The sequence below is a fragment of the Panthera leo genome, chromosome B2 (genome assembly GCF_018350215.1).
Source record: "Panthera leo isolate Ple1 chromosome B2, P.leo_Ple1_pat1.1, whole genome shotgun sequence".
NCBI classification, from domain to species: domain Eukaryota; kingdom Metazoa; phylum Chordata; class Mammalia; order Carnivora; family Felidae; genus Panthera; species Panthera leo.
The window spans coordinates 77,893,864-77,916,648 of record NC_056683.1 but is presented as its reverse complement, the minus strand read 5'-3'; the positions used below and the strand labels follow the sequence as shown (position 1 = coordinate 77,916,648).

At 39.0% G+C, this 22,785-nt stretch overlaps 1 protein-coding gene across 10 annotated transcripts in view; it reads right to left on the bottom strand.

Annotated features, from left to right (window-relative positions):
- The window catches only part of CFAP206 (cilia and flagella associated protein 206), a 44,204-nt gene extending 21,635 nt beyond the window's left edge, over positions 1–22,569 (bottom strand). Inside the window, exons 1-8 of one of the 10 annotated variants that reach the window (XM_042939312.1) lie at positions 22,500–22,569; positions 21,811–21,923; positions 15,343–15,455; positions 14,651–14,734; positions 11,866–11,956; positions 10,181–10,369; positions 9,227–9,385; positions 7,776–7,984 (exon numbers count right to left, since the gene is read on the bottom strand). In XM_042939312.1, the coding sequence (XP_042795246.1) occupies positions 7,776–7,984; positions 9,227–9,385; positions 10,181–10,369; positions 11,866–11,956; positions 14,651–14,734; positions 15,343–15,450 (840 nt within the window). In that variant the 5' untranslated portion in view covers positions 15,451–15,455; positions 21,811–21,923; positions 22,500–22,569. The other 9 variants (XM_042939315.1, XM_042939313.1, XM_042939317.1 and 6 more) reach the window with 9 other exon arrangements.
- Between the last annotated feature and the right edge of the window lie 216 nt (positions 22,570–22,785).

Sequence of the window (22,785 nt, the reverse complement as noted above, 5' to 3'; positions counted from 1 at the left end):
AGACATACAAATAGCCAACAGGTACATGGAAAAATGCTTGACATCACTTACCATCAGGGAAAGGCAAATTAAAACCACAATGAGGGATCACCTCACACCTATCAGTATCAAAAGACAAGTGGTAACAAGTGTCAGCAAAGATGTGGAGAAAAGCAAACCCTCATGCACTGTTGGTGGGGAAAATAAATTGGTGCAGCCACTATGAAAAATGGTATGAAGATTCTTCAAAAAATTGAAAATAGAACTACCACTGTAACCCCTATCAAAAAACACCAGCACTCTTCACAGAGCTAGAACAAATAATCCTAAAATTTGTATGGAACCAGAAAAGACACCGAATAGCCAAAGCAATCTTGAAAAAGAAAACCAAAGCAGGAGGCATCACAATCCCAGACCTCAAACTGTATTATAAAGCTGTAATCATCAAGACAGTATGGTACTGGCACAAGAACAGACACTCAGATCAGTGGAACAGAATAGAGAACCCAGAAATGGACCCACAAACATATGGCCAACTAATCTTTGACAAAGCAGAAAAGAATATCCAATGGAAGAAAGACAGTCTCTTGAGCAAGTGGTGCTGGGCTAACTGGACAGCGACATGCAGAAGAACGAACCTGGACCACTTTCTTCACCATACACAAAAATAAACTCAAAATAAGACCTAAATGTAAGACAGGAAGCCATCAAAATCCTCGAGGAGAAAGCAGGCAAAAACCTTTTTGATCTTGTCTGCAGCAACTTCTTACTCAACACGTCTCCGGAGGCAAGGGAGACAAAAGCAAAAATCAACTACTGGGACCTCAATAAAATAAAACGCTTCTGCACAGCAAAGGAAACAATCAGCAGAACTAAAAGGCAATCAATGGAATGGGAGAAGATATTTGCAAATGACATATCAGATAAAGGGTTTGTATCCAAAATCTATAAAGAACTCATCAAACTCAACACCCAAAAAACAAATAATCCAGTGAAGAAATGGGCAAAAGACATGAATAGACACTTCTCCAAAGAAGACATCCAGATGGCCAACCGACACATGAAAAAATGCTCAACATCACTCATCATCAGGGAAATACAAATCAAAATCACAGTGAGATAACACCTTACACCTGTCAGAATGGCTAACATTAACAACTCAGGCAACAACAGATGTTGGTGAGGATGCGGAGAAAGAAGATCTCTTTTGCACTGCTGGTGGATCTGTGATTTTATCTTACTAGGAAGTTAACAGTTTAGTCTGCCTTAGTTTCATAAATGGTGTTAGGGCTGGTAGGAATGCAAACTGGTGCTGCCACTCTGGAAAACAGTATAGAAGTTCCTCAAAAAATTAAAAATAGAACTACCCTACAACCTAGCAATTTCACTACTAGGTATTTATTCAAGAGATACAGGTGTGCTGTTTCGAAGGGGCACATGCACCCCAATGTTTATAGCAGCACTATCGACAATAGCCAAAGTATGGAAAGAGCCCAAATGTCCATCGATGGATGAATGGATAAAGAAAATGGGTATATATGTACAATGGAGTATTATTCAGCAATCAAAAAGCCATTTGCAACTATCTGGACAGAACTGGAGGGTATTATGCTAAGTGAAATTAGTCAGTCAGAGAAAGACAAATATCATATGACTTCACTCATATGAGGACTTTAAGATACAAAACGTTCAAAACAATGAACATAATGGAAGTAAAATTAATATAAAAACAGAGAGGGGGACCGAACCTAACAGACTCTTAAATATAGAAAACAAACAGAGGGTTGCTAGAGGGGTTTGGGGAGGGGGGATGGGCTAAATGGGTAAGGGACATTAAGGAATTTACTCCTGAAATCATGCTAACTAACTTGGATGTAAATTTAAAAATTAATTAATTTAAAAATAAATAAATAAACTTAAAAAATGCAAAAAAAAAAAATTAAACTACCATATGATCGATCTAGCAATTCCACTTCTCAGTATATGTCCAAAGGACATAGGCACCCCCATGTTCATTGCAGCATTATTTACAATAGTCAAGACATGGAAGCAACCTAAGTGACCATTGATGAATGAACAGATAAAGAAAATATGGCATATACATATGGGTGTGTGTACACACACAGACCCAGACACACACGCGCACACACACGCGCACACACACGCACACACGCACGCACACACACACACACTGGAATATTATTCAGTCACAAAAAAAAAAAGAGGGAAACCCTGCCCGTTGTGACAACATGGATGGACCTTGAGGGCATTATGCTAAGTGATATAAGTCAGAGAGAGAAAGACAAATATTGTATGATCTTATAGGTGGGATCTACAAAAATAAAAATAAAAAGCAATTTTTTAAATACAGAGAACAGACTAGTAGTTACCATAGGCAGGGGGTGGGCCGTGGGTGAAATGGGTGAAGGAGATTAGAAAGTACAAACTTATTGGTAAGATAAACAAGTCCCGGGGATATAATGTAACAATATGGTGACTATAGCTAATAATACTGTATCAGATGTTTGAAAGTTGCAGAGAGTAAATCTTAAAACTTCTCATCACAAGAAAAAAGGTTTTGTAACTATGTGTGGTGAAGGATGTTACTTATTGTGGTAGTCAATTTGCAATATACACAAACACTATGTGTATGTTGTAAATCACTATGTTGTAAAACTGAAACCAATATATGTTATGTGTCAATTATATTTCAATTTAAAAAGCCAGTTTCACTTAAGAATATCTTTGACAATGCACAGGGCACCTGGGTGTCTCAGTTGGTTAAGTGACCCACTTTGCCTCAGGTCATGATCTCATGGCAGCTTGTAAAGTTCAAGCCCGCCTTGGGCTCTGTGCTGAGAGCTCAGAGCCTGGAGCCTGCTTCTGATTCTAGATCTTCCTCTCTCTCTGCCCCTCCCCCACTCTTGCTCGCGCGCGCGCGCGCGCGCGCGCGCGCGCGCGCACACACACACTCAAAAACAAACATTTTAAGAAATTTTTAAGAAGAATATCTTTGATGATGCAGTAAAAAGTATTAATTTTACTAAATCTTGATCCATAAGTACAAGCTTTTTAACAATCAGTAAGATGGGATGGAAAGTACATATAAAACACATCTGCTGGATATTAAAATGCATAGTTCTCTCGAGGAAAACATTTACTGATTGAATTTTGAGCTGAACTACCATCTTTTCTCCCCGCAGAACATGATTTTTACTTGAAAGAGCAACTGACTGACAAACTATGACTTTTGAGCCTTAGCTATTTGGCAGGTATTTTCCTGAAATAAATGAAATGGGTCTCTCACTTCAGGAAAACAAGAGCTCTGGTTGCCAAAGATAAATTTTGCATTGTGAAACACTTGTATCTGACACCATGAAGTTGACAGCATCCTAACACTTAAACATATTTCTCATGAGACTGTTGGTGAAAAAAATAATAATAAAATTTGTCCTCTAGGAATGCTATCTCTTTTTTAAAAGTTTTTGTTCAGGAGCGCCTGGGTGGCTCGGTTGGTTACGCGTCCGACTTCGGCTCAGGTCACGATCTCCCGGTCCGTGAGTTCGAGCCCCGCGTCGGGCTCTGTGCTGACAGCTCAGAGCCTGGAGCCTGTTTCACATTCTGTGTCTCCCTTTCTCTCTGCCCCTCCCCTGTTCATGCTCTGTCTCAAAAATAAATAAACGTTAAAAAAAAATTTTTTTTTAAATTTGTGTTCATAATGAGTCAAAAAACTGCTTTGGAAAAGCATATGATGCCAGCATGCTTCTTCCCCACTCTTTTCTTTGTTGTTTTTTTTTTTATAAGAGACAGCATCTCGAGTGGACAGCATCTGCTCTCGAGCAGAGAAGGGGCAGAGGGATAGAGAGAGAAAATCTCAGGCAGGCTCCACACTCAATGTGGAGCCAGACATGCTGCTAAATCCCACAACCCTGGAATCATGACCTGAGCTGAAATCAAGAGTTGTACGCTCAACTGACTGAGCCACCCAGGTACCCCTTCCTTTTAAAAGCCACCCAGTCCCTTTTAATTTTTAACCCCTTCCTTTAAAAGCCACCCAGTCCCTTTTAATTAATAAATTCCTCATAATTTGTTCCATGGACATTTTCAACAAGTCTAAAACAAACATAAATTCCACCTACCTGATTTTTTTTTTTTACTGGCATTATCAGGAAAAAATCAAGAAGTCTAATGTTGTCTACTCTGTGAATAGGCTCTGTGAACATAGCTTAGGGAGAAGAAATCTACTAAAGTCTTGACTTACACATTTTACGAATGTTACATGTGAAATGCAGCATTTACTTGCACCATAACAATGAGTGGCTTTCTCTGGTGACTGCCTTGCACTTCAGAGCCCCACAGAGGATGGAATTCTGTTCCTTCAGCTAAGACAGCCAACAAGACTGTGATCACCCCTCCCTCGTCTCTTTCAGAATATCTGAATTTGTTGCGGTGCCTGGGTGGCTCAGTCAGTTAAGTGCCCGACTTCAGCTCCAGTCATAATCTCGCCGCCGTGAGTTCAAGCCTTGCAACAGGCTCTGTGCTGACAGCTCAAAGCCTGGAACCTGCTTCTGCTTCAGATTCTGTGTCTCCCTCTCTCTCTGCCCCTCCCCAACTCACACTGTCTCTCTCTCTGTCTCTCAAAAATAAATAAACGTTAAAGAAATGTAAAAAAGAAGAATATCTGAATTTGTTTCCTGAAGCAGATAAAATCCTAACATAAAATAAAATAACTCATTACTTTACCCAGGCTATAATTAAATTTTTTAAATGAATGTTTACATAAACTTTATGTAATATTGGCAAAAAAAAAAGTTTAAAATCAAATTCAAACCTTCAAAAAGTTATATTAATACATCCTTTCAAATAATGTGACTTTAGAAAAGAATATTCACAGATTTCATAGATAGGAAAAATTCTCAGCTCAACATAAACTGACATATTTTATAACCCAGAGATAATACCGATTAACCTATATCCATTCTATAACAAGCAACCTTAACTGTAACTCAGGTAGATTGATGGGAGAAGATTGGATATTTAAAAACAAAACAACAAAAACACCGACTAAGCCAAAAAGAGTCAGATGATTAAGAGAACTCATTCTGACCCTGACTAAAGTTAGCATAAAACAGTCACAAAGAGTGGGGAGACCAGAAAGTTAACTTTCTCAATAGAGTAAGCAGCAAAGGGCTTAGACCTGAGATACTGTCTAGAAAAATAAGAGCTCTTCAGTTTGTTCTCCTCCAGAAATAAAATCAGAGCCATTCTGCTTAAGTCCTAACAACAATGACGGTGGCAATAATAAACATTATCTGGGGATCCTGGGTAGCTCAGTTGGTTAAGCGACCGACTTTGGCTCAGGTCATGATCTCACAGTTATGGGTTCAAGCCCCATATCGGGCTCTGTGCTGACAGTTCAGAGCCTGGAGCTGCTTCGGATACTATGTCTCCCTCTCTCTCTGCCCCTCCCCTGCTTGTGCTCTTTCTCTCTCTCTCAAAAATAAATAAACATTAAAACATTTTAAAAATAATAACATTAGCAGCAACAGCAATTTATTGAGCACATAACTATGTGCCGGGCACTGTTCTACCTTACTTGTATACTGAAGACTATCAATAATCCCACTTTACAGATGTGGAAACCAAGACAGAGAAGTTAAGCAATTTCCTCAAAGACACGGATTGAGTAAGTGGCAAAGTCAGGATTAGAACACAAGCATTCTAGTTGCAGAGCCCACACTCATTGCTTATATACTCTACTCGCTGTCCCTCTAGCTCTGCGGATGAAAACAACAATGAGACTTTCAGGCTGGAAATTAGCTGAGCATGATCCACAAATGAAAACTCCGAGAAGATGCTACATAATGGATGACATTCTCTACAACATCCTTACATTATGTGTGACAGTTTCTGAAGGTTCTTTCTTATGGTATCCCTTCCAAACACAGATGATGAAGTCAATGTGGGATTCTTAATCCTACAGATCTACATGTACTTCAAGATAAACTGATTATAAAATCCTCTCAGTATCTGACTAGTTAGATAAGGCTGATAGCCACAAATCAATGTCAGAGGAACATCCACCTAAAGAATAATTCGATTTAGGGGCGCCTGGGTGACTCAGTCGAGCATTCAACTTCAGCTCAGGTCATGGTCTCATGGTTCATGGGTTTAAGCCCCTCATCAGGCTCTCTGCTGTAAGGAGCCTGCTTCAAATCTTCTATCCACCCCTCTCTCTGCCCCTTCCTCTCTTTCTCTCTCTCTCTCTCTCAAAAATAAACATTAAAAAATGATTCTAAACCATTAGAATAGCTGATTTACAATCCTCATCTCTGAAGGCAATTAGATAGTTGGCCAGTTGTGAGGACCACAACCTAGTTTCTTGCCATGAAGTCATGTCATCTGGATGTCTTTCTTTCTATTCCCTACAGTGAAGGTAAGGAGAGAAGATAGATCAAATGCATCCAGAAGGAGTATCAAGTCATCAAGATACGAATTAAAAACACATCCTGTTCTGTCCTTCAAGACACTGGTATTCACTCATATGAAAGAAGTTCACTGACCCTGAGTCTCACAGTTATTGGAAAGTAGACATTGTGTAAAGGTAAACAGTGACCAGTGGGATGAATGTGTTAATTAACTCAATGGAAGAAACACTTTCACAATGTATACATACATCAAATCATCACATTGTACATTTTTAATATCTTACAGTGTTGTCAATTATGTCTCAATAAAGCTAAAAACAAAAACAAACAAACAAACAAAAAACATCGACTGGTAGGAACACAGCTCACTGTCAAGATGCAGTTAACAAACTGTGTCCCCTAGAACCCTAGGGTGGAATGGGGATGTTCCTTGGTGAAAAGGTCCCTCAATCCTTTCACCTAGATACCTGTTTTATACTTTTAGGGTTCTGAGTAAAATTGTATCTGAAAGTGCTCTGCCACTTTTTAAAAAAAGTTTAAAATCACCACTTTACCATATTTTCCAACTATGTGGGGTTACTGTGTGGCTTGTTCAATAGATCTAAAAATACTAGAAATAGGGATGCCTGGGTGGCTCAGTCAGTTAGGCATCCAACTTCAGCTCAGGTCATGATCTCATAGTTTGTGAGTTCGAGCCCTGCATTAGGCTTTCTGCTGTCAGCACAGAGCCTGCTTTGGATCCTCTATCTGTCTGTCTGTCTGTCTCCCTCTGCCCCTCCCCCACTCACTCGTGTGTGTGTGTGTGTGTGTGTGTGTGTGTGTGTGTGTGTGTGTGTGCACGCGCATGCATGCACATGCGCGCTCTCTCTCAAAAATAAACATGAAAAAAATATTTTAAAAATAAAAATATTAGCAATAAAAATCTTTTCAACCAATTTTTGCAAGAACAATTACATAAAAATTATTTGGCCAACTACCTGCCAAAATGTACATTAGATACTTGCTTTGCATGAAAACAATACAGTATTACTTACATACACACACACACACACCTCTGCTTAACTACAGCATACTAACAATCATTCCACTGAGCACCAGAGACAATCAACAACTTCACAAATCAATTCCTATCAATATTTTTCATTAAAATAAAAATCCAGCTTCCCCATTTCTATTTTAGTTCTCAGCCCAGCATATGCAATATAAACCGAGCAGTTATTAAGGCTGCCTCCTGTATCAGTAACCTGATTCTACCTTTTGTTTAATATATATTAAACAAAATATATAAATATTTTTAATATTTATGCCCATAATGTATAAAGTAGTTGCATTCTATGGAAAAGGCCAGATCTTATGACATTAACTCACCAAAATGATCTGAAGGAAGGTCTCATATTGCCGCATATTATACAGTGCTTCTTTTAACATATATGGCTGAAGTTCCATACTCAAGAGTGGGTTCTCTGCTACTGTCTCAAGGATGGCTGTGTAGCGGTATGCCTGGTCCTGCGCAATCTGAAGTTGGGAATCGATGTGTTGAGTGGTGGCTGGGATTGCTTCCTGTAGAATAGCTGGCACTGTTTTTAAAAGTATATTGAGAGACATGAAAGAATCTACAAAGAAGAAGCCTACGAAGTGGTTGCATTTTGAGCATTAAATTTAGTTAGTTTTTTTTCCTTAACCAAATTAATAATAAGAAGGTATATATTTCATATATTTCTCCCTACACCATGAAATAAAGAACTGGGCGGGGGGTGGGGGTGGGGTGAAATCTGTCCAAACAAAAGACATTGTAGAGCAGATCAGCTTTTGCCACTAAAATATAGAAGAATCTAAAGAATAGATAGGCTTTGGTATTATGTGCTACTGATCATGTACCTCTAGAAAAGGCATATTTTGTTAAAAAAAAAAAAAAAAGAAAGAAAGGGGGGGAAGTATGTGACTAAGGAAACTCATCAGGATATTGGGGCACTGGGTGGCTTAGTCAGTTAAGCATATGACTTCAGCTGACAGCTCAGAGCCTAGAGCCTGCTTCAAATTCTGTGTCTCTCTTTCTCTCTGCCTCTCCCCCACTCACACTCTGTCTCTCTCTCTCAAAAATAAACAAACATTAAAAAAAAAAAAAGGAAACTCATCAGGATACCGAAAAAAACAGAACAGTCTAGCAAGATAAGGAACTTTATAAAGAATAGGAACTTGACTTTCTAGAACAGTTTTTAAAACATAAAAACTGACCCTGTTATACTAGATAAGTGATCTGGTAAAAAGATACTAACATCTTCTCAGTGGGCCTACATGTATACCAAATTCATAAGGAAGTTCGTTCTACTGAGTCCCTAATCAAGTATTTCATGAGTGCTTTCAAACTTACAGATGGTGAATGCATTAAGTATGTAACAGCACAGTAAATGCTCCTGGATTTGCAGATTTGCAAATATCCCCTCTTATACCTTTGCATTCTGTTAATTGCATCAGCCACTGTTTTCAGGGTTATTTTTATTTTTTTAATTGGTTATTTGACTTGGAATAAAGAACACAGAGCCCATTGAATTAAGGAGGCTGGCCTCGAGGCAGGCTCCTCATTCCTTCTACTGATTCACTCTCCCCCACTAGCTTCGTGGTTTATAATACTGCAAGTCTTGCCCCAGAAAAACTAAAAATTACCATCCATTATGAAAGTAGTTGTGCCTAAGGTAGAGTCAAAACTGAACACCTTAAATCTAAGAATGCCAGCGGAGTACTGTACGTTATTTTCCTCACTGTGCAGGTTAGATTTTAAACCTGCATAACTTGTAGACTTAACCTAAGGATATACCTACAGTCATCAATGCCTTCTCCACCTTTTCCACAGTCTCGGTTAAATAAACGAATCCCAGTAACAACCATGGTAAGTTCTTTCAGTTGGCGTTCTTTGTCCTTCTTAGAAAGTGTTAGAAACGTCCCAAGCTCAGCCTGAGGGAAAATACTCTGTAGGGCAGCTAAAACAAACCACAAAAAGGACAACAAAATGGTAGAATAAAGATATCAGATCCTAAACTATAGCATTCTTTCAGCAGAAAGTTGAGAGGCCTGTCCTTACAGAGCTACTTATATGATTCTTTGCATTTCTGATACCTGGTTACAGAATATATAACAACATTTATCACATGTCAAAGCTGGGTTCCTGAAAATAATGCCATTGCCTTGTATCTATTTTCAATAATTAAGCACCCATCAGTAATTTTTGACAATGGGCATTAAAACAAGCTTTCTAATTAGAATTCTGAATAGAAGAATCACTGCTTTAAAATAATTGTGGAAGAAAGCCAAAAAAGACTAGAAATCTTGCGTCTTCCTTACCTTAAATTATCAAAGTGGGCAAATACTTCCTGAGGCTAAAACAGCGTCCTTTTCCATCATCCATTTTAGGTGACAAATGCAACGCCTTTAATCAATATGAAATCTCCCTTTCCAACAGTCCCCATTACCTGATCAGCCTGGCACTGTTAATCACGCTGCCAGTGTTTCTCTCATGAGGAATGATGGATCCCTGGACATGTGCAGCTCCAAGAAAATTAACAATATGCACTTTCCAGAGGTGCTACTTGGGTTTTAGAGTTAATAAACACTGTAAAACGAATCTGGCTAAGTTTTAACCTCTTATTTGTGCTGATTTTTTTTTCCAGATAAAAAGGGAAATTCAGTCTTCAATACTTTTAATTTAACAGCTTTTACAAGATATACAATGTTCATATCTTTTCACATATGGAATGGGAATCATACAAATTTTTTACCTGTTGCCTCTCTGACAACCTTGATATCTGTAGGGGATCCCAGCCCAGAACGTAGTAACACATAGCTGACAATCTTTCGGTAGAGGCTTTCCAATTCTTCTCTAGTGCATGCTCTGTTATCTGTAATTTCTCTGATAACAGAGCCTAATCTAGACTCCAGGATTCGGTGATGTTCTTCAAGAAATTCCTCTAAAATTGGCAAAGGACAATGTTCCACATATTTGACTTAGAATTCTCATCACAGAAGAAAGTAGGACCAGAGGAAAAAAATAGCTTGGGTATGGCAACTCTATTGCACAAAAACAAGTGTTTTCTTAAGGTGTAATAATCACAATAAAAAATAAACAGTGGTCAGTAAGTAACCTCAAGGCAAAAATCTAGTAGGAAAGATTATTACAGGGCTTTAAATGGCATGTTTTTTCAAAATACATAAGACTTTCAACAGACAACCCAACAGTAATATCTAAGAGGGCTAAAACCTCCTAATTAAGCAGGAAAAGCATAAAAGACAATTTATAATATATATATATTATAAACACACATACTAGAAACATATATATATACATATATGTTTCTAGTATGTGTGTTTATAATATATATATATATTATATATACACATACACACACACACACACACACACACACACACATATATTTACACTACATGTAAGCCCAGGTAGTGTACTATATGCAAGCATGTATAGTATAAATATACATATATGTAAATATTCCTGTTCGATTATTTTAGGTCTAGATAAATTTACTTTGAATAGCATTACTGGTAATCTGATGTTGCATTGAGAATTATATCCCTCTCCCCTCTTCCTGTGATATGGTGAGGACTAGGCCTAATTGTGACAGAAACCACAATTCACGTAGGACAATTCTTGCAACTAACTCAGTAAGACATCCTATTTTACTATTACAAGGGCAATAATTAACATACCAACCATGTACAATATATATCTAAACCCTTACCACAAAAACAACTGGGAACTTTATGAAATTTAAAAATCTAAATTACAATTTCATCAATTCCATGATCACTTTAAAATTTCATTATTATTAAGCAAAAAAGCAAGATATGTAATTTATATATGTAGCATAACTGCAAGTTGAATACACTTCACCAAATGGTTAATAATAATGGTATTGCAGTGGGGCAGAGGGAGTCTAGTCTATAGAGGAATTTATTTTCCTCTTTCTCTTGTTTCCAGTGTACCTTTGATGTATATATTAAACTACTTACATAAGGAAATAAGTTCTAAACTTCAATTTCTCGTCATTCATTTCATTTTGAGATAGTTACCTAATTTAGGTAAGCACTATAAGATAATATAAAGCAAAAACAAAAAAATCAGCAAATTAGAAACTCTTAACTTCAGTGGGCTGATTGTTTTAATTTCTAATTATAGTGTTAGCGATAAAATGGTTAAAGCACAATGGACTTGGAAACATAACTATCATAGGCATAATAATTAGACTTTACTTTTAACACTCACAAAGGCCATTAATGTTTTTCTCATTGAGCATATCCACCTTCATTACATTCTTCAAAGTTGGAAAATTTTTCAAAAGATAGACTAAAAAATTAAATTAATCACTGTCAACCAAATGATGCCCTTATTACTTGCAATACAATATGAATCCTTTAAAAAGGGTATCAAAATAGGTAGATATGTTACCTCGACTTGTATAATTCATATCAAAGTAGACTTGCATCTTAATGGTGTCCAGGGATGGATTTTTACTATCCAATAGCCGAGATACACAAAGCTAGAAAAGAATATCCCATGTTTCTGGTTATATTTTCTGAAATATAAGTATTTCCTACAGTTATTTTCAAAAATTAAGAGAAACATCAAGGCAATGGTTTCTGACATTTATCCACCAATAGCCCCTTTTATTATTTTGCTCTTTGAGGACTTCATGCTTCACAGTTTACCCCACCACAACGTTTATTAAGTAATAAGTTATTTCCCTGAGATCAGCAATATCACCATATGCAGGTGGCTAATAGTCTAGTCAAAGGCGAGAAATCTGACCCTTTGGTTTGTCTATCCAGTCTGGATATGAGTAAATGCTCCACGAAGCTTAGGCTCCTGTCCAGAGCTCATCTAGAGCCCCTCATTACTATTTATTTGAGCCTCTTAAGCAACACTCATTCTTTGCTGATTTTGGGGGTTACTTTTATTTCATAAAAGGCTGTTCCTCTCTCACAAAATCTCTTTGGCTCTGGTTTCTATTTCAAAATTTCCTCCCCTGGTCTGTTTTCTCCCATTTTCCTCCCACATAGATGGCCCATTCTACTTCTCTTTAGATTAGATGATCAACCTGAATTCTTTCTCTCTTTCCTATCTCACCTCTTAGGCTTTATATATGCAGGCAGCAGACATAGCAGCGGCAACACCCTCCTTGCACCTTCCTGAGCACCAACCCTGCTTTCCTGGGAGGACGGAGACTGAATATAAGACCAAGGCCTGCAACCTGTGCTTTTATGGAGCCTGTGCACCTAGATCCCTCCAGGTGGAAAAGTACTGTTCTAAAAACAAACTTCCTTCACAAATACAAAAATTAACTCATCCACATGATTTTTAATTGAGAAAAAAAGGAAACAATCTTTGTCCTCTGAAGCAAGAGGTACATTGATAATTTATGTACCTGTCACATTAAAAGTAAATTGAGTTTGATTGTTTTTAACTTAGGTAAGTTAGAGGAAAAAACAAAAACTCTTCTTGAGCCCTGAAAAAGAGAAAAATTTATTTTCTGCCTCTCCTTGATTTTCCTCCAGATCTTTCCAATAAAATTTCTGACCGACCATCACGGCCATTTCCCCTATTGCTAAGAACAGGTTTCATACCACATTTAAAATCAGCACAGAGGGCTCCTGGGTTGTTCAGTCAGTTAAGTGACTGACTCTTGATCCTGGCTTAGGTCATGAGCTCACAGTTCGTGAGGTCAAGCCCCAAGTCAGAGTCTGCACTCACAGCGCTGAGCCTGCTTGGGATTCTCTGTTTCCCTCTCTGCCCCTCCTCCACTCACGTTCTCTGTCTCTCAAAATACATACATACAGACAGACAGACAGACAATCATCACAGAAAGACCCAGCTCTAGGCTGCCCTGCGTAATCATGGAATCTCTACTGCAAAATCATCCTAACAGCTCCAGGCTTCCAAAGCTCTTCCTGATCCCTCTGGAAGCTGCATATAGACCTGTGCTCCATTGTGTGAATTGTTGGCTATGAGAGACGATGGGTGATGGGGTGATGAAAATTTTCTCTGCCATTTGCTTGAGCCCAGGAAATATCCATACACCAGCTTGGGAAAGCTTGTTTATAAAGTCCTTTATGTGAAGGAGGGAATTAAAATTAAAATCATTAAGCCTGGGGGAAAAAATTATGTTCAATTTTTAGGAAATACATTTAGGAATATTTACAAAATAAATATGTAAGCACCTATATCCAGTGAGTCAAACTCAAAACACGTGAAAAAACTAATGATGTCTAAAATTTCTGCCTTCTTTGGTTCCTAAAACTAGTTTTCAGGCAAATATACTTTATTTCTAACTATGAATTATTTGCTAGAGCTTCAATTTTTCCTCCAGAATTGAAAAGCACAAATTACACTGAATCAATAATTATATGAATCTTAATTTAGTACTATGTAATTTTATACTGTATGACAAGTCAGTTAATAATGTTCTCGATGTGGGGCGCCTGGGTAGCTCAGTCAATTAAGCGTCCCAACTTTGGCTCAGGTCATGATCTCACAGTTTGTGGGTTCGAGCCCCATGTCGGGCTCTGTGCTGACAGCTCAGAGCCTGGAGCCTGCTTTGGATTCTGTGTCTCCCTCTCCCTCTGCCATGCTCGCACTGTCTCTCTGTCTCTCAAAAATAAATAAACACTAAAAGAACTTAAAAAATAATAATGTTTTCAATGTAACATTAGATTAATAACAAGAGGTCTCTAAAATACTGTGAAGATACCGCTGCCTGCCAATATCCATACCCGTCCTTCCTAATAGCCCCAATCTGGACTGGGACAAAGATTTGTTCTGTTGAAAAAAAGAAAAAGAAATCAATGTCCCAGGTTCACTTGCATTATCATTCTGGTCAATAAATGTAAGCACATGAGAAAAGTTCTGAGAAAGCTATTACTTTCTTAATAGAAAGTGACAGACCCAACTGGCACACACACTTTGCCCTTTGCCCTCTTCCCTCACACCTACCTAGAGATGGAGTAGCTATCTTGTAACCATTGCATGAAAGCCTATACAGGATGGTGGCCCAGGAAGCCAGGAAAAACAACCTGTGTATCTCTAGACTTTATGAGAAACAATACATCTCACACTTGTTTCTACCACTAGTTGGTAGGGTCTTATTTCATGAAGCACAGCACTAATGGCTAACACAACTATTGTACTCAGAATTGCAAATAAATAATTTAAAATTTGAGAACTGTTGTATAACCACCTTAACAAGTTTCTGTACGTCACTTTTCATGAGGGTTCTATCCATGTTAAAGCCATTACTTGGGTCCAAGACAACAGCTTTCACCTGTGAATAGGAAAGAATCTATTAAATCATTTTATCTCATATAATTATGAAACTATTTTGTTTCCATTTTTTAAACAGCTGCCTCCTGATTACTCAGGGGTCGATTATTCAGCTGATTTTATTATCATCCAATTCATCAGCACCTTCATTACAGGTCGAAGAAAGGAAGCAATAAACATCAAATTTGAATATGGTGTTCAAAAAATTATATGGAGAAATAACTTGAAAGCAGTGAGTAGACTCTAGATAGGGAAACTATTTGAATATTTTATCACATTTTTATTGTGTATCATTAAAACAAAAGCAAGAACATAGAGACCAAGGCAATGAGTAATTTTTACAAAGGTGAACAAAAATACACGTTAAAACTCTGACGTATGACATAATTGATGTTTCCAAAACCAATCAAGATCTTCTAAATCAGTTTCTATATATCTAGAACTGACATGCTTCATTGAAAAACATTTTTTTGCTAACTTGTCCAATGGTCTCAATGTTTTCAACTGAATAACATTTAGGAAAGCTTCACAGAATTTTAAGAGCGAAATGGGTACCACTTAAGGCTATTTTTTAATAAAGCAGTAATTCAAAAAAATATTCATTCTTACCATAAAAGCTGCCAGAGTTTCAGAAACAGTCTCTCCATGGGCTGCACATTCTTGTCCTATTTCTCGAATGATATTCTTTATAACACTTTCTGCCTGAGTGGGAGGCATTCTAGCTAAATAAAACAATGTTTTTTTTTAAGAATTATATTTGAAATGACTCTATTCAAAAACCCCACCCCCAACCCCCAGCCAAGCTTACAGACAAAATTCACAGGTGGCTGCACTTGGCCCCGACTCTTTGTTTTCCTAGGTCACAGGGCCCTCCCTACACTGTCAGAAAATAGACCCCAACTATAAAACATATTCTTCTCTAGCCTGACCACAACCCTCATCTCAGACAAGCCCCAGACAGAGCCCCAGGAGAAACCTGCTGCCTCCTGCTCTACCTGGACAAGAATTGACCCCCTCCCCACCTCCCCACACCCACCATGGGTACAGGTGCAACCCTCTCACATCCTAAAAGAAGAAAAACAAACAAACAAAACCCTTAAAAGGCTCAGCCCAGGGGCGCCTGGGTGGCTCAGTAGGTTAAGCCTCTGATTCTTGGTTTCGGCTCAGGTCATGATCTCACAGTTTGTGAGTTCGAATCTCGTGTTGGGATCCATGCTGGTGGTTTGGAGCCTGGTTGGGATTCCCTCTCTCCCCCTTCCCTCTCTCTCTGCCCTTACCCTGCTTGCTCTGTCTCTCAAAATAAATAAATAAACTTAAAAAAAAATTTTTTTTTAAAAAGGCCCAACCCAAAAGAAGTCCCGGCGACATCTCTCTGGATATCTGGCCCCTCTCCTCCCGTGGAGAGTAAATAAACTCTGTCCTGCCTCTTGCTCTACTCTTCGTGCAATTCTTTGCCACCCTAACAGTATTTATATATGATTTTTTCCTCTTTAGATTTCTTATTATATTTGTAAAGAGTCATACAATTATTTATCTCAACTTATCAGCATGCATTAGCATCTATAAAGATAAAAAACTTCTATATTTATAAAAATGAGGGATTTTGTTGATGACAGAAAGAGCAATCAGGACGTCAAACTGGGACTGAAATATTTCCAATTTTGTGAAAATGACCTAAGTAGAGACATTTTTAAAATAGAGTAGGAGCAGCCATTTCAGGGGAACTGCCTCACACGTCCCCTTCTCTGAATCTTTGAACTAAGCCAAACTGCCAACATTCCATGTCGGCAAGAACAAGAAAATCCTGTTTGAAAAGCATGATGATAAATACGAACTTTTGACTAGTGACTACTTCACCTGACCAATGAATGAAGTATAAATCTAGCCCTGCCTGTCAGCACCAATGAGCTCTTTTTTAAAAACTTACCTACACTTTTTTTTCCATAAAAACCCTGAGGCCACCTCCTTTAATCAGTACACTATTTGGGTTTCTACCTAAACCTGTACACCCCTGACCCCAATCATTTTATCCCAAACAACCGCCTTATCCCTTGAACTGGTTTGTTTTTGGGTTGACAATTTAAATGATAGTCACCAAAAGCATATTTATATTTTTTTAATTGGATAACTAAACATTATTGGGGAGGTAGATATAATGAGAAACATCAGGCCTATGGGCAGATGGCAGATTACAGTTTGAAAGAGGAAACGCTTATGCCACCACATTCACTAAATGATCTTTAATAATTATATGAGACTCTTGGAAAACAATTCTTGCTTGGATCATCTAAATTCTCTTTCCTACACATCCAAGTTGGAGTTTGGACTTTTGATTAAAAACATAAAAGAAAGAAATCAAAATCTATTATGTGAAATATCAAACAATTTTTAAATGAACTCCTAGTATTAAGTATTAATTCCATTTACTACAAACCAGTAAAGGGTGGTAGGTTTTAATGATTATTGAGTTTTCCGATCTTCCTAAGCATCCATCAGTAACTGAGCACAGGATTTCTTTGCATGTAGAGAATAACAAAGACAATTCGGGTAGATAAAGCTAACTCTCTGCATTATTTGTGTTCAGATAAGGTAGCACTTCGCATTTTGTCCAGCAGAACCAGACTGCCTGGGATCCACGGTGACTTGTTCATTTTCTTTTCTTTTTTTTTTTTTTTTGAAATTTCATTTCCTTGGTTATTTTTTTTTCAATATATGAAATTTATTGTCAAATTGGTTTCCATACAACACCCAGTGCTCATCCCAAAAGGTGCCCTCCTCAATACCCATCACCCACCCCCCTCCCTCCCACCCCCCATCAAACCTCAGTTTGTTCTCAGTTTTTAACAGTCTCTTATGCTTTGGCTCTCTCCCACTCTAACCTCTTTTTTTTTTTTTTTTCTTTCCCCTCCTCCATGGGTTTCTGTTAAGTTTCTCAGGATCCACATAAGAGTGAAAACATATGGTATCTGTCTTTCTCTGTATGGCTTACTTCACTTAGCATCACACTCTCCAGTTCCATCCACGTTGCTACAAAGGGCCATATTTCGTTCTTTCTCATTGCCATGTACCTGAGACTCGACATTTGCTTCCCCTCTGCATAAGCCGGCTTCCTCCTCTAAAAAATTTGATGAGACTACTACCCTCTCCCCAGAGTTGTCCCAAGACCTAAGTAAGTTCTACACACTTAGTGTTTAAAACAGCACGTGGCATAACGCAAGCGCTTAATACAACGTGTAACTAGTATTCAAAAAGTGTTAGTTGCGCGTGTGCGCGTGTCCGTCTGTGCGTGCGCCCAAGTCTGTGCGCGTTCCCGAGTGCCGTGGGCCCCGCGCAGGGGGTCACTACTGACTCCCCTCAGTACCCTCCTCCTTCCCACTTGAAGCTCTACATCTCCCAACATCTGGCCTTTAGGGGTGCGAGTAGCACCCCGGAGAGACCCGAACCTCTGATGCCGGCTCAGAGCGAGTTAGAGGTCTGACCTGCGGGCCTGGGCGACTCCGGCCGGAAGCAACCTGTTTCCGCTCAGCCTGGGCGCAAGGAAAGGAGTTCTGACCGACAGTTAGGTCTCAACCGAGGCTGCACAGAGAGTCTCCAGCCTCAGGGGCTCTACCCGCTGTCCGTGCTCCCTCCTCGCGGCTGACGGTGGCTTGGAGAGCCGGTGGCCAGTCTATACGATGGTTTCCCTTTTTCCCCGCTTTGCGGGACTTCAGGGTACTCCACGAGGGCCCGGTAACCATGGAGATGGAACGCTGGGCCAGAATGGGCGGGGCCGGCATGGGTGGGACCAACGTAGGGAGGCGTGGCTGGGCCCAAGCTGCAGATTTTCCCGGGAAGGATGGGCAAGAGATTTTAAAAACCGAAACAGAATATGGAAGGTCCTAAACCCGAAGTAGACTACAGGTTCACTACACCTCAGTGGTTAATTGTATCAAAACACAAGATTTCCTAAAAAAGAGTACTTACTTTTGTGAAAAATTAATAAAAGGAAACGTCACTAAAAGCGCAGTTGAGAGGCTAGAAGGGGAGCCTGGTAGGGGGAGCCTCTACCTCTTCACCATTAAATTATAGGAAGAATTGTCAGTTACACACTTCAACAAAAGAACCCTCAAAAGGAAAGAATCATCAATTACAGGCCCCAACAGAGAAAGATGTATATTGTAGCCTATAAGAAATTGACTACCCCTGCAACTCAGCCAGTGAGAAACCTTCATCCCCCTAAATTCTTGCTTTTCTCCAATGGACTTTTATTCAAAACAACCCCTCCCAACTTCCTCCTTCTCAATTAAATAATGTTCCTTTGCTTTGTTTGTTGTTTTTGCCTACCGCTCTTATCCCAAGTTGCAGTCATCTGTTATTCCTGAATAAACCTATTTTGCTAGTGAACTAACTGAAGCTTTATTTTTCTTAAAGTCATCACAGAGCCAAATGCAGGACTCCAACTCACAGATGGTGAGATCATGACCTGAGCCCAAATCAAAAGTCTGTCACTTAACCAAGTCGGTGCCACCTTTAAAAGGGAGCCAGGGGAGGCAGGATCCAGTGTGGAGAGGATAAGAAAATGGAGGGGCTGTATTGTTGGAGTTTATATAAAAGTACCTGGGTTTTTTGTTTTTTTTTTTAAATAAAAAGGATCACAGTTTAACTTCATGCACTGTTTAAAGGAAGTCTGTAATAGGATGGTGTAAGATGTCAGAAGAGAAAACCACACATTCAAGGAAGCACATTATAAGGACACACCCACGACTAAAGTTGGGATAATGAGGTTTTATTCCTTAACAGTAATGTTCATTAGGCCTGCCTACTGACATGGAAGTACAAAATGGGATTAAACCGATACTAGAAACCAGTATCAACAAAGTTTTATTTTTATTTTTTTTTATTTTTTTTTTTTTTTTTTTTTTAACGTTTATTTATTTTTGAGACAGGGAGAGACAGAGCATGAACGGGGGAGGGGCAGAGAGAGAGGGAGACACAGAATCTGAAACAGGCTCCAGGCTCTGAGCTGTCAGCACAGAGCCCGACACGGGGGCTCGAACTCACGGACCGCGAGATCATGACCTGAGCCGAAGTCGGATACCCAACCGACTGAGCCACCTAGGCGCCCCAACAAAGTTTTATTTTTAAACAGGCTACTGACAATTTTTCTGAAACAGGAAAGACAGTTGACCCTTGAACATCTTTGGGTGCTCTGACACCCACCTCCTCCCTCAAAAATCAAAAGTTTTTGACTCTGCAAAAACTTAATTACTAATAGCCTACTGTTAACCAGAAACTTACCCATAACACAGTTGATTAACATGTATTTTGTATGTTGTATGTATTATATACTGTGTCCTTACAATAAAGCTAGAGGAAAAAATGTTATGGGGTGAAGTAGGTAAAGGGAATTAAGAGGTACAAACTTCCAGTTATAAAACAAGTAAGTCACAAGTATGCAGGTATGCAAAGCATAACCTAGGGAAAAAAATCAATAATACTGTAATAATGCTGTATGGTGACAAATCATGGCAGATGATAACTACACTTATCATGGTAAGTATTTCATGAGGTATTAAGTATTTATTCATTATGTTGTACACCTGAAACTAATGTTGCATGTCAACCATACTTTAAATAAATAAATTAATTAATTAATTAAATTTTAAAAATTATTTTTAAAAATCTACTTTTCTTTATGATTGCAAACTATCTTTAAAGGCAATAAATGATGAGGGGCACCTGGGTGGTTCAGTCGGTTGAGTTTACAACTTCGGCTCAGGTCATGATCACATGGTTCATGGGTTCGAGCCCCATGTCAGGCTCTGCACTGAGAGCTTGGTGCCTGCTTGGGATTCTCTCTCTCCCTCTCTCTCTGCCCTTCCCTGCTATGCTCTCTCTCTCAAAAATAAATAAATAAACATTTTTTTAAAGGTAACAAATGATGAGTGAAAGCATTAATTCTTTGTTTCCTATCTTTTTGTCCATCATATGAGTCAACCAGTAGACAAACAACAAGCCTTAGGATCAGATTTTCACAAATCAGGGGGAAGTTGAAACTTTTACTGCAGATAACCGAGCATGGGGTCCTGCTCTTTCATGTATTACGGATGAATCAAAATTATAAAAACACAAAATGAAACAAATTAAACCAGTGAATTCTATTATCATGAAATTGAAACCTCTAAAAAAAAGTGAAGGCAGTAGTGGTTCTTTCTTAAAATTATTTTTCCCTTATAATAATCCTCATCAGGAAAACAAGATCCAAGCACAACAACCTTTGCTATTATAGGCTCTGTGGCCAAGATTCTCAAGTCTAAGTCTGGAGATGGGTAGCGTTCCTTGGGAGCCCCCATGATGAACTCTGATATGCCCTACTTACCCATTTTGTGTATGTGGACAATATTACTGCGAGTGTCTTCCTGTCTTTACCCACCCACTCCCACACCCATTTCCCCAATCTTTAACTCATAACCAAGTCTTCATTAATGTCTGTCAAATCCATTCAGTTCTCTCCATTCCCACTTCTCCTGAATTAACTGAAGCAATCTTTTCTTGTCTGGATTACTGCAGCAGCCGACTAACTGAGCTCCCTGACTTCAGTGTTATACCCTCCAAATCTTTGCCTATACTAAAATGATATTTTAAAAATATAAATCTTATTGTGTCATTCTCCTGCTTAAAATCTCATGAAGGCTTCTGAGTGGCTTTGGGGTGAAGTTCAAACTCCTAGGCATGGCATGTAAGGGCTTTCATGGTGTGATCTCAGCTCCACCCATCCAACCTCAGCTCTTGCAACTGCCTCCCTCCTCCTCACAGAACACTCTTTCCATTTTCTGATCATGTTGGATTGCTCACTGGCCTCCCTTGCGTATAGGTTACTCCCTCTAGATGATGTCCCTTTTCCCTCTTCACCTGGCTAATTTCTCCGTGTTTCCAGAAGTCATGTCTATTTTGAAGCTTTCTGTGGCCTGACAATATTAGGTTTAGGGTCCTAAACCTTAACATCTATCTAATTCCAAAACATTTTCACCACTCCCCAAAGAAAGTTCCATACCCATTAAGCAATCACTCCCCATTCCCCTTCCCCACAGTACTTACATTTGACAGAGCTGTCAGTACTCTAGGGAAGTCTATTTTCTTGTCTGTCTCTTCTATTAGACCATAGGCTCCTTGAAGGCAGGGAACATGTTTTGTGGACCTAAGAACAGAGCCTGGTATGAAATAGTCACACCAGATTATTTGGATAAAGAAGGTGAGTATAGGTGTGGGTGAATGAAAAAAAGAGAAATTTTGGAAGTCTTTAACGTCTTTACTGGAGGGTTGGATAAATTTCAGAAGGAAATAACAATTTTAGAGGGAAAGGAGAAAGCATTTAAATTATAGGTCTCCAGAAGAACTTCTGACTCTACCTTGGCTCTCCTGATTCAGGATGCCCTACTTATCCCCAAACACCCCTTTACGCAGCCCCAAGAAGAGACTGCCTCAGTCTTCTCCCCTTCCTTCCATGCCTCAAACTAGAGCTGAACAGTTTCTAGTGGTACCTGGGCTTCAGAAGGTGGGGGCTGAGTTAACTAACCCCTAGGCTTATAAGACTTCTTAGGAGACCAGGTGTTGGAGGTAGGCATGGGGGGTGGGGGTGGGGATTTGGTTCCAGATTGAATTTCATCTTTGTTATTTTCCCCACAATGGGGAGAACTATGGCATGACTCCCAAAGGTGAACTTTAATTTGGTACAGTCTAAACCTTTATTAAAGGAAGAATATTTTCTCAGTTATCAAGGAACTCACCTTGCTCTGAAGCCCATAAGTCCTCATTTTTGTGAGGAGGGATTTTTTTTTGGCTCCCCTTCCAGGTTTGCTGAAATTATAAAAGAGTTACATTCCACTTTCAGCAGCTGTCTTCTTATGACCAAATAAAGGCCAAAGACCCATCAAATTATTTCCTTTCAATTGTTCCTCTGATGGGGCAGGCTGGATTGCCAGTTCCTCCTGACACACTGCAAGGGATAATGTATCGCCTGGATTTCTCACTCCACTCCAAGCTCATTATCTCTAACACCAATCTTCTCTCCAA